This window comes from Centroberyx affinis, unplaced genomic scaffold (assembly GCF_046629955.1).
Source record: "Centroberyx affinis isolate AG114_WGS23_722 - 3 ecotype Tasmania unplaced genomic scaffold, CSIRO-AGI_Caff_v1 ptg006867l_1, whole genome shotgun sequence".
Lineage (NCBI taxonomy): Eukaryota > Metazoa > Chordata > Actinopteri > Beryciformes > Berycidae > Centroberyx > Centroberyx affinis.
In genome coordinates this window covers 291,197-310,797 of record NW_027283481.1, presented here as the reverse complement: position 1 = coordinate 310,797, position 19,601 = coordinate 291,197, and the positions used below count along the sequence as shown (strand labels likewise).

At 39.6% G+C, this 19,601-nt stretch overlaps 1 protein-coding gene across 1 annotated transcript in view; it reads right to left on the bottom strand.

Annotated features, from left to right (window-relative positions):
- Positions 1-16,144: 16,144 nt before the first annotated feature.
- LOC139639148 (neurexin-1a-like) overlaps positions 16,145-19,601 on the bottom strand; it is a 253,518-nt gene continuing 250,061 nt past the window's right edge. Inside the window, 3 exon segments of the mRNA XM_071513215.1 lie at positions 16,145-16,206; positions 16,209-16,289; positions 16,292-16,447. Coding sequence (XP_071369316.1) covers positions 16,145-16,206; positions 16,209-16,289; positions 16,292-16,447 — 299 coding nt within the window.

Genomic DNA, 19,601 nt, shown 5'->3' with positions numbered 1-19,601 from the left:
CCACATCAACTGAGAGGACGACTAATTATGACTATAATGAATCTGGGGATGAGGGTGGAATATAGTATTTGGAGAATAACTTAAATTTGATATTTAGAGGGGGTGATTACAAAAGTTGATTTTGATCGGTTGCACATTATGACTGAAACTGAATTAGCCATTTCTCACACTAATCCTTCCTGGGAAAAGTAACAATATTGCGGTTTTAATATGTTACTGAGTAAGCATGGTTCCATCAGGTCTCATTCATCCACTGTTTGCCCTGGGTTATGCATCACTGACCCTCTCTGTGTTTGTAGGCAGCACCTTCCAGCGCTACCCTCCATAATTGGCGCATGGAACACACAGAAATGCACTACATGCTTTATTATATGCACTGTGGGTGGACATGGTCATTTCCTCTTCCTTTGTTTGAAAATTAATTTGTATCGCAGTAATGGGCGCAGTGTAATGAAGAGCAGCATATGGTCCTGGTCCAATTCCCGGCATAAAGCATATTGAGAATATGCTTTTGCACTGTTCACCTCATTTTACAGACAACTACTTTATTTAATATCAACAACAAGGTTAGATGACACTGGCGGTAATTAGTTGGGAGTCAGTTGATGGCTTTTTAATTGCTCAGCAATGCACCACTATGATGAGTAGCAATAAGCGGGTGCCACTGCGTCCTCTTTGTTGCAAACACAGCACTCCATTACATTCTGGACTGCACTGTACTGTAAATGTGACAGGGCTGTTATGCCGCATGATAAGATGTGGAGCTACCTCCAGTTCTTTCACAGTGTTCTCGACTGATTCTGTCAACCAAACAGTTGTCAGTGTTGTTGACATCCTCTGCTCTCCTGTTTTGGCAAAAATGTAAAACATAGCAACAGGGAAGTGCTGAGGCTGCACTTCCCACCTTGATTTTGTTTTCTCTTTTTTTGCCAGCTCCAGTTGGCGTTTCTCTAAATTGCACAGTGACCCCAATACTCCTCTGCAACCCACACACACACACACACACACACACACACACACACACACACTGCTGTCTTGTCCCCAAACAGCATAGAAGGCCCAAGGGACATGAACAGGTTAGCGCTGCACAAGGGAGGCCAGTTATTGTTGCTCCTCCGCAGTTATCCTCCTCTGCGGGTCAAGATCAGCGGTACCTCGTTGATCTAAGCAAGACCAAAGGTGAGGCTGCGAGGCCGTTAAGGGCTAATTCAGATAAAGTGATGCTATAAAAAGGAGAAGAGATGATGAGTAGAGGTTTCCCCTTCACCACGGCACCATGTGAACATGGGTAAATGTTTCATTGAATAAAATAAGAAGCTTGATTAAAGAAATCGGTAACCCTTCATTTTACAGGTCCCTAACAACGTTTATTACTCGGCTTTGTTGAATACTCCATTCTGATTGGTCAATTCCGGCATTCTACGGTCTGTTATTTAAGCAATATTACACGAGAGGGTGTGCACCAATAATGACGGTAAAGCACACCCTCAAGTGTAATATTGCGATTATACAACAGTTACCATCAAAATAAAAGATATAATCTCCGTTTCCCTGGAAATACATGGGTTCTGACTAATAACTGGAAAACAATCAGTCACGTCAGTAGACTCCTATGTAATGAAACCTAGTTTACTACTCCAGCAAGGAGGCCGACCCTTAGTAACGACCTAGCAACAGAGACGATTTCTATTCCCTGTTGAGTCAGCCAGCCAAGTTGAGCTAATGCTTTCTAGAGATTGTGGGATTTCCCAAACTGAATAAATATCACACATATACACCCAAAACTGCCTTGTTAGCTCAATCTTGTTGTAACTAAGATATCTGCTGAAAAAAAATATTTTTTTCATGGACAGATTTAGCTACTACGTCCGCGAACTTCCTGCGGTGGTTTCAGTGACTTCCTGCATCACCCTGTCAGGGTTTATTTTGCAATAATGACCCGATTGCTGTACATTATCCCTTACATGAACTATTTCTAAGTAGTAAAGTGAAGCAGGTCTATTTTCTACAATTCAGTAGTAATTCCTTGTAGCACTTGAAGTGGCTACGGCTAGGACTAACACAAGCCAGGATGACATAGTTGTGGGAATCAAACGGATGCTTTATTTACTTCGAATGGTTTCTGTTTGGCGAGGGGGTCGATGATGATGAGCGCACAGTGCAAACGTTTTTGAATGGGGACAGATGTGATTTCTTTTTACAGCGACATGCATGCAGAGATATCCCCGGCGCAAGCACCCGAAGCTAACATGGGCATGGCTAATGTTTATGGTGACCAGACGTCCCGGTTTGTCCGGGATTGTCCCGGTTTGTCCGGGATTGTCCCGGTTTCAAGATAGGTGTCCTGAGTCCCGACAAATATCTGTAAAACACATAAAAACACACACGTAAAAACACACAATGTCCCGGTTTTCAACATTGACTACCAAATTGTCCCGGTTTTCACCACAATTAAAATAATAATAATAGTATTATACTTGTTTTCAGCGCTTACATAGACGTTTATCATGTTCTGCCCCGCTAATTATTAGCCTACCTCACCCAATCAAAAACATATGCACCACATAAACTATGTTTTGGTGGATTTTTGGAGACAAAACATCTTTTCGTTTGCTGAGGTGCTGTCCATGGTGTTGAAAGGTGCAGTCACTAGGTGTGTATAAGCAGGGGTTAAAGTGGGCCGGTGACCCGGAACGATCCGGAACGGCGTTCCGGCACCTTCGATTAATAAGTAAATAAATCTGATTGGCAGTTTCATACATAATAATTCACAGGGCTGCCAACTCTCACGCATTGACCGTGAGACTCACGCAATTGACATTTATCACACGCTCTCACGCCACAAGTCCATTTTCTCACGCAGTGAAAAACAAATTCATAAACGTCGCGGTGCGAAGACAGAGCAGCACAGCGCAACAGCGAGTTATTCAGACCACCTGAATAGTGAGAAATATACACACATCTATTATATTGTAATTTATTCCCATGCATGTTGCTCAGAGTAATCTCAGTCAGCGGCTCTTCTGCGTCTCTCCCTCTCCTCTCAGGCAGGAGTGAGAGTGAGTTGCTATGGTTACGGGGACGCTCTGTGTCTCTGTCACTCTGAAACTTTCTCACGTTTCCCAATAATAGGTTTTTAGGTTAGTATGCCTATGCAAAATCATGAATGTAAGCACCTCAATGCTGAAATCTAGTAATATAACATAATTTTACATTTTTGGTTAATATTATACAGGGTTGCTGTTTCTTGACTTAATCCAAGAGGTTAGGTGGTGTAGAAATGCAGGAAATTTGTTTTAAAGAGTAACTAAACCTCAAAACCACTTTTTTCAGCTGAAAACTGCTGTATTTGGGTATTTAGTAGTGTTGATGGATTCAGGTCCAAATTCTAACCCTAACCCTCTACTGGTTGAAACCCGGCTATTACAATTGAATTTTGCTATAGGCCGTTGCTATTGGCTATTTTTTTCTGACCCCCCCCCCCCCCCCCCCCCCCCCCATTATGTATCTTACACCCCCCCCCCCCCCCCCCCGCACACACACACACACACACACACACACACCACACACACACACACACAGGGTTCCCCCACCTGCCAAATCCCACTTTAACCCCTGTGTATAAGCGCTGAAATAATTGTCCCCTATCCTGATGAAAACGCCTATGGTGCGTGCATAAGCGCATACATGTGCGCGTGCATGAACGTGAGGTACACTTAAGGGTCCCGGTTTGAAGGTTTGAAAATGTGGTCACCCTACTAATGTTAGCTAACTAACAGATGTGTTTTAACGGAGACGTGGACCCCTGGGTGTTGAGGATTCATTTATGCACAGCAAACGCAGGCACACGACTGGAAGCTAATATGGCCACGCGTTAGCTCACTGACACAGCCAGCACTGTAGAAAAGTTAGCCATGTTAGCTCCCAGGCGGGTGCTAAAGTTCATAGCATGCATAATCTTTCACTCATCGGGATAGGCTAAAGCTAGAGAACGGCTCAGTATTGTAAAATTGATCTGCCGGTCTGGTCTGTATGGAATGTAAGCTGCTGTCCTGTTTAAATGTACCATTTAAATGCCAATAAAGAAAATAAACATGATCACATTGTATGATTTATTGTCCAATTACACCCGCTTCACTACAGGTCCGGTACCATGTAAATACATAGGAATTACTATTGAATTGTAGAAAATAGACCCTCAGTTGGTCAAGTTCCCGCCCCCACACTTGTCACTCATTGTGATGAGCTGTCTACCTTGAAACGGCATAGAGCCTGAGGCTGAAGTAACCGGTAAGGTATCCGTAAAGCCATCACAGGCGTTGAAGAAGCAGGCGGAGAGTGAAGGGAATCTGCAATAATGAAAAAAAAAGCAATGCTGATGTTCACTTTGTTTGCGAACAGCCTTGTCTGCCGTATGTTTAGCTTTGCTGTTCTTTCATTTCTTACTGTATTCTGCCGTTGCTGTTGTTGCTATGACATCCTGCGATTGATAACTACAACCCAGCTGACCGCTGGCTGCGCCCACAGCGACAGATATGCGCCAAAATATCCCAAACATCACTGAAAAAACAATTTCAGGCAACATTAGGCCACAGACTCCCATTTGATAAGATTTTGTCCCACTGACCCCCATATTGGTATATTTTGTTGTTGTTGATTTGGCAATGAATTGTATGACTGTGTCCTCTGTATGCAGAGAGGTAATATGATTACTATAGTCAATCTTATACATTCTCTCAGTGGAATAAGTTCTTGTAAGTTAAATAATGATTAAATTTAACTATTCCTAATTTTGCTGGGGCCCTCCTGGGATCTCCTGAAGGACCACTAGTGGTCCCCGGACCCCACTTTAAAGGCCGATGTTCTAGCATGAGCAAATGCATACCACTTAAAGTAATGATCTGATGACAGGACCATAAAGATCTAATCTTAACAATGACGTTATTTGACAGTATTATAATTTGATTTGACAATATTTTCTTCACATGTACCTCAGTTATCTGTTCGGAGCATTCTGATGTCACAGCTGGTCTGGAGTGAGCTAGTCCTCAGTTTGAATGGGGTGTCTGTTCCAGCTCCTATCAAGCTCTTCAGGTCAAGCCTTCTACTTGTTGCTGCAGATGTGCACTTCCCTGAGGCAGCTAACCTGGCTACCTGGCTGGATACACAGCTAATACCATGTTGAGCTTTTGATCACGGCAGTCCCAAATGAATACATTGACCATTAGAGGGCTTCTTCACCTTCGCCTTTAAAAGCAGCCTCGCTATAGTTCTAGTGTACATGGAGCAGAGACGTCCCTCTGTGGTCCTGGGAGGCCATTTTATCCTGGAGAATGAAAAGTGAGTTCGAGATTTAGGTATAGCTGTCCCTAATTACAGTAATTGTCATCAAGCACACATTTGCACACTTAGCCAGCCACTAGCTGGCGAATAGCCAATATCTACTTTCCTTGGTAGAGAGTTGGCAACACTGGCTGGCAACGAAAGCAAGTCATGGCTGATGAAACAAAGCAGAGAAAACTGCAGACAGGGGATCACAATTTGAATCAAGCATTGTCAAACAATTTGCACTTGATTAACAATAATTTGATTGCAAGATTTTTTTTCCTGTGTGTTGCAATATATATAGGTCTGATGTTTTTGTCTTGATTGTTCTTTATCTTTGAAATTAAAATAATTTTGTTCTTTGAAATTGAAATGTTTTGTTTGATATTATAAATGTTTTGATTGATACTTTTGAAACAAATATAACTCCATATATTTCCCCAAATTCATATTTCCCCACTGCTTAAATCTAGTAAATGTCTATATCTGTATTGAAACGCAGTGACCTAGGAAACCTGTTTTCATAAAACGAGACACTACACCAGATCACATACTGTCGTAAAAATAGCTGTTTTGTGTGTGTGCTAGGTAATCACTGATTTGTATGCCATGCTGTGGTGCCGTACACATTGCACGGTTGACTGAGGCAGAGATGACTGCAGTCACACGAGGATGCACTTGTGAACAGGGGAGACCTTGCTGTAATTATGGCGACTCAGTGCAATGTTGACAGCATCTCAGTGTGATGATGCTGCTTACTTTAAACGCAGAGGAGAGCAGAGCAGAGCAGAGCGTGCTATTAAGCAATAGATAGGAAATGGCCATGCCTTTTTATTATGTTTTCTGACAGTGATTAATCAATTAAGAAAGCAACAACCACAACAGTATCCTTGTTTCCCAAGATAAATAATACATTTTGACCTTGTACTGGAAAGTAAAAACCACAGGACCGCATCGACCTGAAGACAGACTGCGGCCTGGAGGACAAAGAGCTTGGACACATGACATCGAGGAAACTGGGGAAGAAAAACACTTTGAACACAGATATGATACATTCACAATAACTGTACTTTTTTCATCTTTCAATACTGCACATATTGCCCTGGAATGCTGACAGAACCAATGGAAAATAAAATCTCACATAACATTGATCCTAGGATATTAAATATTGATTTCAGCATTATGATGGATCCCAGAAGCAGAAAATGAATTTCATTTGAAAGAGCATATTTAATTCTGTGAACAAAGATCGTACCCGCTGGCACAAATCAATCAGTTGTTCATCATCATCATCATCATCATCATCATCATCATCATCATCATCATCATCATCATCATCAATCATCATCACCACAACAAAGATAATAATCAGCTTCATCTCGCAGGCAAAGAGAATGTGACTCTTGTGCTAATGAAATCTATTCTCTAAGGCTGTGATGCAGAGGTGGCTGACAAAGATCAAATGTACATGCTCTTCAGATAAGACGAGAGATATGCAGGGTGAGGCTATTTGCATTGCGACCTGTGCTGCTCTTGTGCCTACAGTAACTCTGACATTTCATGGGACATCAGAAATATTCAAAAAAGTCTGCCTTCAGGTCCAATGTCTTTGGAAAGTTTTTGGGAAACAAGCTTTGTGTGTTACATATCCCGTTTTAATAAAGCACTTGTCTTACTTTTAAACAGCTAGACAAGTACAGGCTATCTTAGCTTGTTTTACTTTGACACATAGTGTAGATGTCTGAGCAGTATATTTCATCTGTTTTTATTGGATATAAATGGAGGCTTCCTCAATGTAAAATCCATTATTCCAACATGATAGCATCGGAATAACGTGGAATTTTGTTGGTTAATTCTATAACTGGAAATGTGTAAATACACAATTTGCATGTCACTTTGCAGGTTAACTTGCTCACCAAAACCAGGACTTACAGTAATTTATTCTTGCCAAATAAAATGGCTATCAGTTATATTTTCTCAACAGCATCAGATTATTTTTTTCTGTGCTCTGCTTGCAACCACTCATTTGAATAGCCTGAGGCTGCTATCAATGATTTATGATGATAGTTATTTGAAAAAAAAAAAAAAAAAAAAAAAGTCTCTATTTTATATAAGTGGACTGTGTAAATCTTGTTGTGGGGCTTTGATAAATTATTTATAAAGCAGTGTACAGTGTACTTTATTAAGCAATCAGAAGAATGTCAATAGCAATTCAATGAATGAGTTATTTGCTGACTTTTTAAGTAGCCTTTTAATCTTCACCAACCAAACAGATTGGCAGATTCATACCTATAGACTACAGTATAAGCAAACACACTATAGCTTATTATAACACAGAGGAGTCAATTTGTGCTTGTCCTTTAAATGCCAGTAACTGGTTAACTAGGCTTAAAGAAGGTTCTTATTCCCATAGATAACTAGACAACATGACGTCACGTTGAGATATTTGCAGTGCAGGATATAGAAGAAAAATGTATACAAGAAAAAATTCCAACCATCTAAATGTGTGGTAGTAGTCAGGTTTGGGTGTGCCTTTTGCACAAGGGGCGCTTATGCAAAAGGCACAGAGAGCCATCACTATTGCTATTGCTGTCTCTGTCATCATTTCGGGGCTTCCAGATTCTATCTGGATCCATTTTTTTTCCACCTATGGTGAAAATTGATGGAATTTTTGGATTCCGTTTGCCAATTATTCTGTTCTTAAAAAGGGGCGAAATAAATAAGTAGAATTATATATGTCGAAGTTATTACTTATTACTATTACTGAATTTTTAACAACTATTTTGCTAACAACCATAGTGTGAATGTTACATTATCTTTGCTTCTCAAAGCCACAAAATACTGGAATGCTGCAAATGCTAAGTTTTATTTTTATTTTTTATTGCAGCTTCAAAACCCATCAGAATCCACCTCAACAGATAAAGAAATGCATAACAGATGAAAAAAAAAATCAATATTAGTGTTGGCCTTAGTTAAATAGTTAAATGCAATCATTTCAGACATTTCAGACTATTCATTTTCAGAATCCCTTGTTGGGGCTCTTATTTTCTCACTTCACCTACATCTAAAAATGAAAAAGTTGAATACTGGATATTAGCTATTCGGTAAATATTTGTTTTTCCACCTTCAATATGAAAAACCACATTGATGAATACATTGAATGCATATTGAGATTATTAGAAGAGGAAGAGCAATTTACAACCACTGGTTTCAATATTTGAGAAAATACACAGAACACCCAATGTCCAATATCAAGCTCACACACAGCCCACAGCTAAAGAGAAAAAGTTCACGCCTGTTCTCTGGAGGCTGTCAAAAGGCATTGTGGGAAATGTAGGAAACCACTAACTGAAGTAGAAGTAGATGAGGCAGGTGGGAGAAGGTAGATACAACAGAAAAGTAAATAACAACACTTCTTCTTCATCTCAAAATAACTCCTGGAATGCGCTGAACATCACAGATTGACGATATATAACAGTGTAAGAGCATCCGAGGGTGGAATTTATTTTTAAACCTTTTATCCAGAGCGTATATTGTTGATCAAAAATAGTACAAATTTCAGGTCTGAATCCCAAACATTTCTGAATGGATCTCTATTTTGGGGAAATCCCACCCTAGCCATAAAGCTGTCTGAGAAGTGTTAATTCCCCAAATAAGTGTGAGGTCTGAATACCAATGTATGGGGTTTTGGTATTTAATCCCTGCTGCATGGGCTTAACTCTGAATCGCAAACTAAATCCTCAGGTACAGCCCTGCTAAGCAAACCATGGTATGTCCTTCAACTTGTAGCCTTAGTAAGAAACTACACTTCCTCTTTGTTTCATTTCCATGTCCTTAGAAGTCATATGAAGCAAACTTCATATGAAAGAGAAAAAAAAACCCCTGTCACCTTGATGTTTCCATTGCAGTCTTTCATTGAAGCTGGTCTCAGAGGACAAGTGCTAAGGAAAACATCATTATGTGGGGAGAAATGTACCGGTAATAAACCCAAACGGCACTGAGAGGTGCAGTTGTCAACCATGATAAATGGCACCTATGCATCCTGAATGTGTTTGGTGCCCTTGCCATGTTGACTCCCTCTCCTGAGGGTGGGCTCTCTACTGCTGGGTTTGGCCTGGAGCTCCAACCTTAACCCCTCCACTCTGCGCTCCGCACTGACAGCAGAGAGGCGGCGCTGAGATCGCCGGGAATTCAGACTCAAAATGCTTCACCTTTTCTCATTTTCACTGCAGTCATTTGTTCAAAAATGACTTTTTCCTCTTCTAGTAAAATATTTCCCACTCCTCAAAGAGCTGTGCGTATTTTGGGAGCACAGCATTGCCTAAACATAGCATAGTATAATATTTTCATTGTCGAAAACTGTGCCAAACAACATGCCAAAGCTGATACTTGTCTCTGATTTCCCTTCTGTTTATCACTACTTTAGAGGCTTAGGCAGTAGACATGGACTGATCTGATTTTGCAAAGGGAAAGAAACAGCTAATTTCATATTTTTAAAGCCTGGCTTTTCATGTACAGGTGTAGATATAATGCAATTACCATAGTCAGGCTTCTTTCACATATCCAGCATTATCTCAGTTTAAGTGAAAGTACAGATTCCACGGTATCAAACACATCATATGCTAGATAATATGGAAATTACTTCAGACATTGTGATACAGTATCACTACCATAACAAAACGGTGTTACAGCTTTCAAATATATCACATAAAACAGACATACTGCACTATAAATGCAGTGTTACTGTCATCAGATAAAGAATATGAACGTAAAATGAACTCAACAAATGCATAAAAACAAAGTATAAAGTATTAAGTATAAAATAACTTTAATTGGAATTTAAACGGTTGAGAACAGAATGAATGACGGATGATAATGTTTAGTATCACAAGAGAGAAGTGGGATTCATAGGAGACTTTAGAGAAAGGCCTAACTAGAAGTTGTTTTGAGGTGAGGCAACTTTCCCCAAACTGAATGGCTGCTTGCAGATGTACTGGACGTATTGAGTGAGCACAATGTCTTTAGATTGTCTGCCAGTAAGATGAATGCTTCTCAGTAATCATCTAACACTGAAACCTTTTGCTGCATAAACTTGGTCTCTTTTTCCTTCTCATTTGATTCAGAATTTAAATAATGAATGGTGCTTTCAAATCCCTGTGTAATTACATCTCCTTAACCTGGTCAGTGAGAGTAACGTATATTGAGAAATGTTGTTGATCCACAGCAGACCAGCATGTGGTTTCTAAACAAATACTGAATATATGAAATGAAAACTGATGTAGTCTGGTGTACTGCTGCGCAATGGAATCCACAAGACGTGTCTCAAGTTCGGGGAGAGAGCATGAAAAAGGCAAAATGGATGATTATAGAGGAGGCGAATTACATTAGTGTGTCGAATTAAAGGGACGTCTGGTATATCCAGCTCAGATAGAAGCACGAAGCCTGAGTGAGAGAGGGGAAATGGCATACCATGAATGCAAAAGACAGGGATGCAGATATTATGTGCGAGTCTGAGAGATGGAGAAGAGGGAGGATGAGAGGAAAGGATAAACATGCTGCTAAAAATACTTCCCCACTCTCTGAGTTTTTTCGTCTTTTGGCACAGGCAAGGCATGCTGAATTAAAGCTGTGTGCTTGTTATTGTCATTTCATTATTCACTGAGGTTTGCGTGCAGCATACAGTATACGGTGTATCCCAGGTGGGAAACGGCGTGAGTGTGTTGCTGGCTGCTGGAAAAGAACAAAGGTGCATAATGAACCTACTCTTACCTTAAAGCAATCAAAACTCAAAACCTGTGTCTGAGCATCATCTGAAATTCTGGACCTGGTAGCTCTGCATCTTTTCTACATTTGTTAGGGAAAATTCCTGCGGGCTGAAAGTGTTCTGGCGATGCATAGAGCCCTGCCTTGCTGAATTGAAGTGCATGTGGCTGCCGCAACATTTTATTTGACATTCCTCCTTGCTGTCGACATGAGATGGTCTCCTTGGCCTTGAAGTACCAAGACTGGAAGAGATACTGTATATTATACAAGGGTGGGACAGTATTTATTGCCCATGAATAGCCTTTGTAGTGTGAAACAAAGGACTAAACATGATGTGCTGACAGCCAATAGAAGTGGTTAAAATACAGTGAAGCAATCGATGAGGTTGTAAAACATTCTTTCTGTCCTATAGTCAGATATTTTATTCAGGATGTAGTAGCAACTGTCAGCTCTACTCCATTCTGTTCCATTCTATCTGTTTCCCAAGGCTTTAGTGTATTGCTAGAAGCATGGTACTGTAGATTGTCATTAATAGAGAGAGACATCTCTGCAAATCATCGCTGTAAACGTCACACTTAGCAAAAACTTTAGATTTGGGTTGGTGTAATGTTTTGCTGGAAGCCACTGGTGTTCCACACAGTTCTCACGTCAGTGGACTCAAGAGTTTCTCTCAGAGTTCGTGTCAATGATTAATGGAATTGTTTTTATTTATTACCATCGCCAAACGGAGTTGGACGGGAGTTATGTTTTCACCCTGTTCCGTCTGTCTCTCTGTTTGCTTAGCAGGAAAAGTTATAAATGCGTAACTTTACTAACTAAAATGCTTAAAAGTGGCAAGACTTTGAACACAAGAGGCAGATCTCATGTCACATTTCAGGTCCAGTCATGAAAATGTGTGCATCTCCTGATATGAAACAAATTGGTAATGTGGCATGGAAAAAATTTACTCCTAAATGTCATTTAGTTTTCTGCTGCATTAATTTGCTTGTTTAACATTGCATCAACGCTTCTCTACTATACCCTGTCCTACTACCTAGCCTTGCCTAGCCTACGTTCTATCCTAATCTATTTTAGCCTAGCCTAACCTAGCCTGGCCTATATCTTATGTAATCCTAGCCCAGCCTAGCCTATATTCTATCTTATTCTAGCCTAGCCAATATTCTGTCATATCCTATCCTGTCATATCCTATTCCAGCCTAGCCTAGCCTATACTCTATCCTATCGTCGGTGCTCTAATAAAAGAGATGCAGCTTAGCACTTTTGCACCTTTTAGGTAGAGGTTGTGTGTGTTCTGTCTATAACTCTTTATGTACAAGAAAATAGCAATGAAAAAATATAACAGACATAGTGCATATAACTTGACCCTCTACAAATCACATCCTAAGGCCTCCATTTTACAAAGTCCCTTTCACTACTAATCCAATGAATGTACAATGAACTATGAATCCAAATTAATGGGGTGACTAATCTGGATTTGAACAATGGACTGAACAGCTCTATGCATTACCACCTGAGGTGCAAAGGATGTCTTGTGGCAGTACATTTTCTTACATAATGTATGTAGGAGCAATGATGGTTGTAATTTAAATGAAAACTTTCCTATAAGGACCTCTGAAGGAATGAGGTCTCCATATACTCTCCAAATCAGAATCATTTAACATGAAAAACATAGGTCAAATAGACAGGTTATCACCTCAAGTAATCTTTATGACTGTTATTTGTTCAGAAGAATGAATGCAAAAAGGATCCTTACACAATCTTTCATCCTGAAGAACTTTTGCTGTGCTCTCTTTTGCCACAAAGTGTTTTTATGATGCCAAACTTGCGAGAGTAAGTGAGAACTTGCGCACGAGCAAAATACCCACGCCAGGAAATGACACCGCTGCGTGCGTAGGTTCTTCCAACCAACTCAGTGTCAGCTCTCATGTGCTGAAGTGTCCTTGAGCAAGACTCTGAATCCCTACCAGCTCCAGGGGCTGCTGTACTGTAGCTGAGCCTGACCTCTGGCCTCCCTGTGGAGGAGGGAAAGTGAAAAGAGAATTTCCATATGGGGATCAATAAAGTATCACATGATGATTTCTCTAGAAAGCTGCCAGAGTAGCTGATGAAGAACTGCGGTGGTTGAGTGGACTCTCCTGGGAAACCATCTGTTTACTGCAAGGGTTTACATCTAGCTGGTGGGGGATCCCTCTTTGAATGGGCCCAACCAAGGTTTCTTCTGTTTTATTCCTAATAAGGTTTTCTTGGGAGTTTTTCCATGTCTTCTCTGAGGGTCTAAGGTTTGTGGTTCCAGGTAGGATAGACCAGGCTAGGTAGGTTAGACAGGCCTGTTATATCTACCATTGTCTTTTGCTTTTTTCCCCTGTTTTCTTGTGTTTTATTTTGTTTGTACACTGTATTACATCATTTTGTTTTGTGATTGATTGTTGATTAGTTAAATCTAGGTCTTTGTAAAGTCCTTTGAGGCAGCCTTTTGTGACGAAGGGCTATATAAATAAACCTGACTTGACTGTGAAACCTTTCTTTCATTTTTTCCTGTCCATCTTCACTATACTATCTGAAAAGCCTGAGAAATGCTGCTCCACCAGCAAAATAAAGCTTCAAGTAACACTTCCTGCTACTTCTGTCTCTATTTGCACCCTTGCACAGATATACTTTGTTGAGTAAAGCTTCAGTGTCAAGTACTGTATCTGATCTGATCTGATCACTGGCCTTTTGGGTAGAATATCCACCGAGGTTGAGAGCTTGTGACTTCAAGTTATTTAACCAAAGGAGCCTGGCAGTGCCCTTTGTGGAGGGGTGTGGACCTTAGTAACACCATGTGTTTATACATGAAAGGAAAAGTGTCTCCAATTTTATACAACAGTTTGAGAGATGTTTCAAAGCAGTTCATATAGTGTTTCAAAATGCTGTAATACATGTCTTCAAACTTGAATGTTAAATTTATTTCATACAGTTGTTTCATATGTGTCATGTATAAATAAATGCAATAATTTTAATTTTTGGAACAGCCAATATAGTCAACCCTAAACCTTGCAGTGGGAATGTAATACATCTTCTGGAACGCTTACTTTGTAGGATGTACTAAACATGTAATACAAATGAATGGGTGCACTGGTTGAACAGTAACACCAATAGCCAAAATTATAAAAAAAAAAAGAGGTGAACCAGGTCAAAAAACAAGCCACTCATTAATGATGCAATAGGTGTGTCTTAAAGATGACAGAATGAAAAGCATGGTACCTGCATATTTCTCTGATACATTTTGTCATAGACTGATGTAAGTTCACTTAGGTAATATTTTATTAATTTGTTCATTTGATTTTTCAAAACTAGTTTTTATAATTAATTTTACTCGGAGTACAAGAAGTGTTACAACTGAACATAAAACACTCAAGAAGAAATAAAAGAGGAGCGAACAAAGAGAATTTATAATCATCATTTATAGTTCATGGTCATTTTCCTCATACTCATTCCAAGTACAGGTCTCAGGAAAGCAGAATTGACTGACAGAATGACAGAACAAACACAGAACAGTTGAAATGGAGACTTATTTGAACTCTTCTCTTCAGGTTTTGCATCAGCCCAAGCATACATTGGGCACTCATGTAATACCGTTTGGAAACACACACAGCAAGTTAATTATCATAACCATTATAATCAACATCATCCATCACTCATATTCTTTGTCTTCATTCTCACTTATGTAGGTTTAGTCAGGATTGAGGAGGAAGGCAGTGATTCTACCATTATCCTTAAAAGAGGGCCACACAATATTTTCATGCCATGCCTCTCCACTATCAATGTCTTGTGCAATTTTTAGGACAGGTTAGGCTACTACTGGTCTGGGACAGTCTACCTCAGGTTGGCGTTTGTATAAAAAACTATGTAGGAACACATGTAAAAACGGGGCTGAATCAAATAATCCAACTGAAAAAAATAAAATAAAATGCAGATGTCTTCATAAAATCTTCTATGTCTAGCAACACTTAATAACACTTAAGTTTTCTTTTTGTCCTTTTTAATTTTTATTCCAAAAATGGTTGAGGAGCAGTTATAGTTTGCATCATCTATACAACAGGCTATAAAACACCACTTTGTCACAGTCCAGAAAGCACATATAGATGTGGTTGTACTGTATATAAACATATGTACTGTAATAAGATAATTTTGCGTGCATGGTTCCCAAATGATCGGCTTTGAGACATCCCCAGAACTCTGAGGAAACGCTCTCCTTTGAGATCACACATTGATGTGAAAACCAAGGCCTCCAGATTTCTTACTGGCACAATGGACATATTCATCTTTTAAAACATTGTCCTTCAAGAGTAACTGGAATCCTTTCTCATCTTTGCACTGTGATAGATCAGTCAGCCAGGTAGTAGTCTTTGTCGGCCGTCACTGCCTCTTGAATAGGTACAGACACTTTGGCTGATTCCTTGAACATCCAGTAGGAACCTCTTTCACTTTGTATTCCTCGTCACCTTATGGTTGCTTTCTTTTTGCCCCTCATCCATAGTAAATGTTTGGCGGATTTATTTATTTATGTATTTATTTATGCATTGTGTTATTTTCTCATAGAAAAAGTCTCAACAACACAAACACAGGCAATGTAAATGAAAACATTAAGTTTGTAATGCTGAATCTCCCTTTCAAAGTGCATCTTTCCTCCTCTGTTTACCAGAAACAAGGGAGTTGGATGGCATTATCCTGGTCAAGGACACAAGTCACAGATGGGTTAACATTGTTGTTTGGTTGTCATGTTAGATATGTATTCAGTTCATATTCAACTGGCTGCCAGACCCATTTTTTTCCATCAGTCTCATCCTGGACAGTACATCTTCGTGCTATTTCCATAGTCTTGTGTGCTTGAATTAAGTCTAAAGAAAGTTTTCATCTCCTCATATTCACTTTCAGTGCACTGTTTTATAGGAAAATGACTAAATAATGTTTTTTTTTTGTTCATCTTTGTTATTATACTGTACACATGATGATCTCCTGATTGGTCTTTTTGATAAAGTTTGAATTGGTCTGGCAGAGACCAAAGCATTGAGGATCACACATAGTACTCCTTGTCCTTGTTCTTCTTGTTCTTGCTTGAGGTCTTTGCGGTGTTGACTGGTTTCTCTTGACAACGGTGCCGTTGGACTGTGCCGAGTTGCTGATGTAGTTGCGACTCTCGTCTACGTGGTAGGAGCCTCGTCTCTGTTCCGGTATTTGTACATGGCGTAAAGGAGGATGAGAATACATAGGGCCGCTGCTGCTACAATGCCGACCACCATCCCTGTGGTGCTGCTGGACTCGCGGAAGACCTCCGTAGTGCCTGGGTAGCCCTTCGGTCCGACACCCGTGGGATTGGCTGCAAGGGACACAGACATATGATTATTAAAAATGAACTACAATCAATATCAGTATCTTTTCAAGACATGAAGCTGCAACATTTCATCATGTTTATAATCACAATTATGCTACTGAATTAATACATCTCTCCTAGGTGAATGTGTGGATCAATATCAAAGTCTAATGTGTAAAGATAGTGCAGCCATCATCCGGTTGCTGAAGCTAATAGTAGATTTGTTGACTGGCAGGAATTGCTTGCCCACCTAATAGGAGAACATGCTGTTACACAGTAGAGTGAGGGGGCTGACCCAGAAGGCGCCATTAGCAACAAACAACGCTCCGTCATTAATGATGCAAAATCAAACGGCACACAATGCTAAGGACGAGAGGGCCCTAGTCAAAAAGTCCTTTCTTTCCAATCCAAATGGATCCAATATGACTGCAGAATCTGAATCTTAAGCAACTCAAAAAATCCTATTGGACTGGCGAAAAGGTCTTCTAGTCAAAGTCAAAATCTAGTCAAACAGGACTATAAAAGTTAAATGAGACACCGAAACCCCAAGTGGTTTTTCTTTTAAAAATCTTGAAGACTATATTTGATGTCCTTCAAGAGTCAAAAAATCCAATGATGCTAAAAATTCTACTGGACCGCCCCATAGACAAGACTGTATAAAATTCAAGTATCAATATTATTTTCAAGTATTAAAAACCTTCAAAAAAGTTAGGAAAACAAGGAAAAAAAAACAAAACATACTTAGTCCCGTTGAAAGCTAACCTGAACATTGATCCTATAAGAATTCATAAATGAAGTATACATTTTTATAGACCTTGACATGGCCTGGGAAGAATATGCCATGTACCTGTCTAGTCTACTGCTCATTGCCTTACTGCCATTTTAATTCTTGCACAATACAATGTTGATGACTGCAGTTGTTGGTATATGGTGAGAAGTGTGAGGAAGGTGAGATACTGTAGGTTTACACATTAAAATATTGCAAAACTGACAAGAACAATAATGAGTACATGCTAAACAGTCTGTGAGAGCAGCACAGCTACTGATATGCTCAAAGCTCGTGCCATGCTTTACAGCACATTCATGAATGAACAATCAACATTTATCACATTCATACAGCATGACTGTGTCACTTAGTCATTGAAAAATAAGTCTCTTAGAAAACAGTTCTTCAATGTGCATGCAGATTGACTCAGCAGATTTTGCCAAAGGCTGTCCCCTGTACTGTTTTGAAGTGGTGCCATTCAACAGAACAAAATCTAAAAGCATGTCAGCCCCCTGATGTTATTCAGTCCTCCTGGCACGTTTCACACTGAAATTTGTACCAGTCATCATTTCTGCTTAAGCCTTCTTTGTTGCATTTGTGAAATCCAAACACTCAACCCTAACATCATACTATGAAGCAAGGAATCTCTGTCTGTATGTGTGTCCTTTGCATATCTCGAGAACCGTTCGTCCGATCTACTTGACACTTGGCGGGTGTGTTGCTGGGGATCCAAGGACGTGCGGTGTCGGATTGGACACGCGACACGTTCAATATTAATAAACTTTGAATAAACAAGCGAACAGCGCTCTGTGCAGCAGCGGGGCTCAAAGCAAGTGACTGATAGCCTACGCCTATTGTGTGTTTTTTTTTGTGAACGGGCACTGCGCTAGTTTGGGAAATGAAAGCACTCTGGTTCCCCTAGAAGAGTGCAAAACATATTTGAGGGATTTACAGCTGGGTTCAGATGGTAGATAATATGTTGGAAGGGAAGATGCTGTGCTCTGGTTTGCATATACACTAGACTAAACTAACAATAACGACAATAACAATAAACATACTAACAGCTGTGTTGACGTGCAGATCTGAATAATTTTCACTGCCTTGAGTGGACAGTTATTTTAATACTATTTAGTAAACTTTGTATATATATTTCATCGTGCTGCTGCACCTTGTCCTTGAACACAGCGCCCCGAGAGTGCTGTGAACGCTCTGAATATAGGAATGGGAATACTTGCAGTCCTCTGAAGTAATACAGTGCATGGTCCAATTTAATGAACGCACATTATGTTTGGACACTTTTCACCAAGGGATGGAAATGTGTGGTGATGAACAAACTAGAAGCTGCCTGTATGCATTTATAGGTATAAAAATGCTTGCAAATTTCCAAAAGAAAAATAGCAGTTCAAAGTCCGATTGAAGTAAGATTTTCATGACCATTACTCTAGTCTGCATTTCTTGTTTAGAAAATGGATGTGTTGCTCGCATATGTTTTTGAAGATATTTTTAAAGTAATATTAAAATCAAAGGATTTTATGCATTTCCTATGTTCAGCGCCCTTAGTTTGCTAGGGAATGTTTCCTTTAGTCATTAATATTCATGTGAGGAAGTCATGAGTTGTCAAAGCAATTTGATTTCATATGCACAATGAGAGAGTTGTCTAAATTAGTAGTTTTTTAATCAATAACAAAGGTATTTTATATCCATTGATATTCATTCCACATGTGCCGTCCCACTATTTTTGACTGCATTTTAGATAGTGTTGTGGTTTTCGACTGTTTTTTCAATAATTACATTTTTCCAGCACTGATATCTAACCAGCTTTAAAGAGAAATTTCACTGTGTAACAGAATTCACCTGACATTGTCTCTTCATTATTTCATTCCTTTGATCTTGGACAATCAGAGCAATGTTTGTGGACACAAGCAACTCTCTCCCACAGCTAGAATTCGGCAGCCATATTAGAGAATAACTGCATGCTATCTTAAATCAAAAGGAAAAGATATGGCCAAAAACATTTTGCCATTATTGAAGCACCTCTTAAATCACCCTGTCTTATTTTATCTTTATTTCAGGACAGTCTAACTGCTGTGAGAGTGAGCAAAGGTGGTACTTATTGAGCCTGTTCTCAGGGGATAGAGAGGATGTTTCTTTCTCATCAGTGAAGGACAGACAGAGTTAATCCTAACATGTCTCGGTTAAGATGATACAGTAGAATTTAGATGTTGGTTTTGTGGCAATTTCTCAATGTCAATTGTACACAAAACAAATGTGAAACAATGCTACACAGTTCTTACATCATTCATCAGTGAAGTTATGCCAGTGTTTACAGTTGTAAGGTAAATAAACAATCTTAATTTTAGCTAGGTAAACAATAACTAGTGATTGCACTGTCAA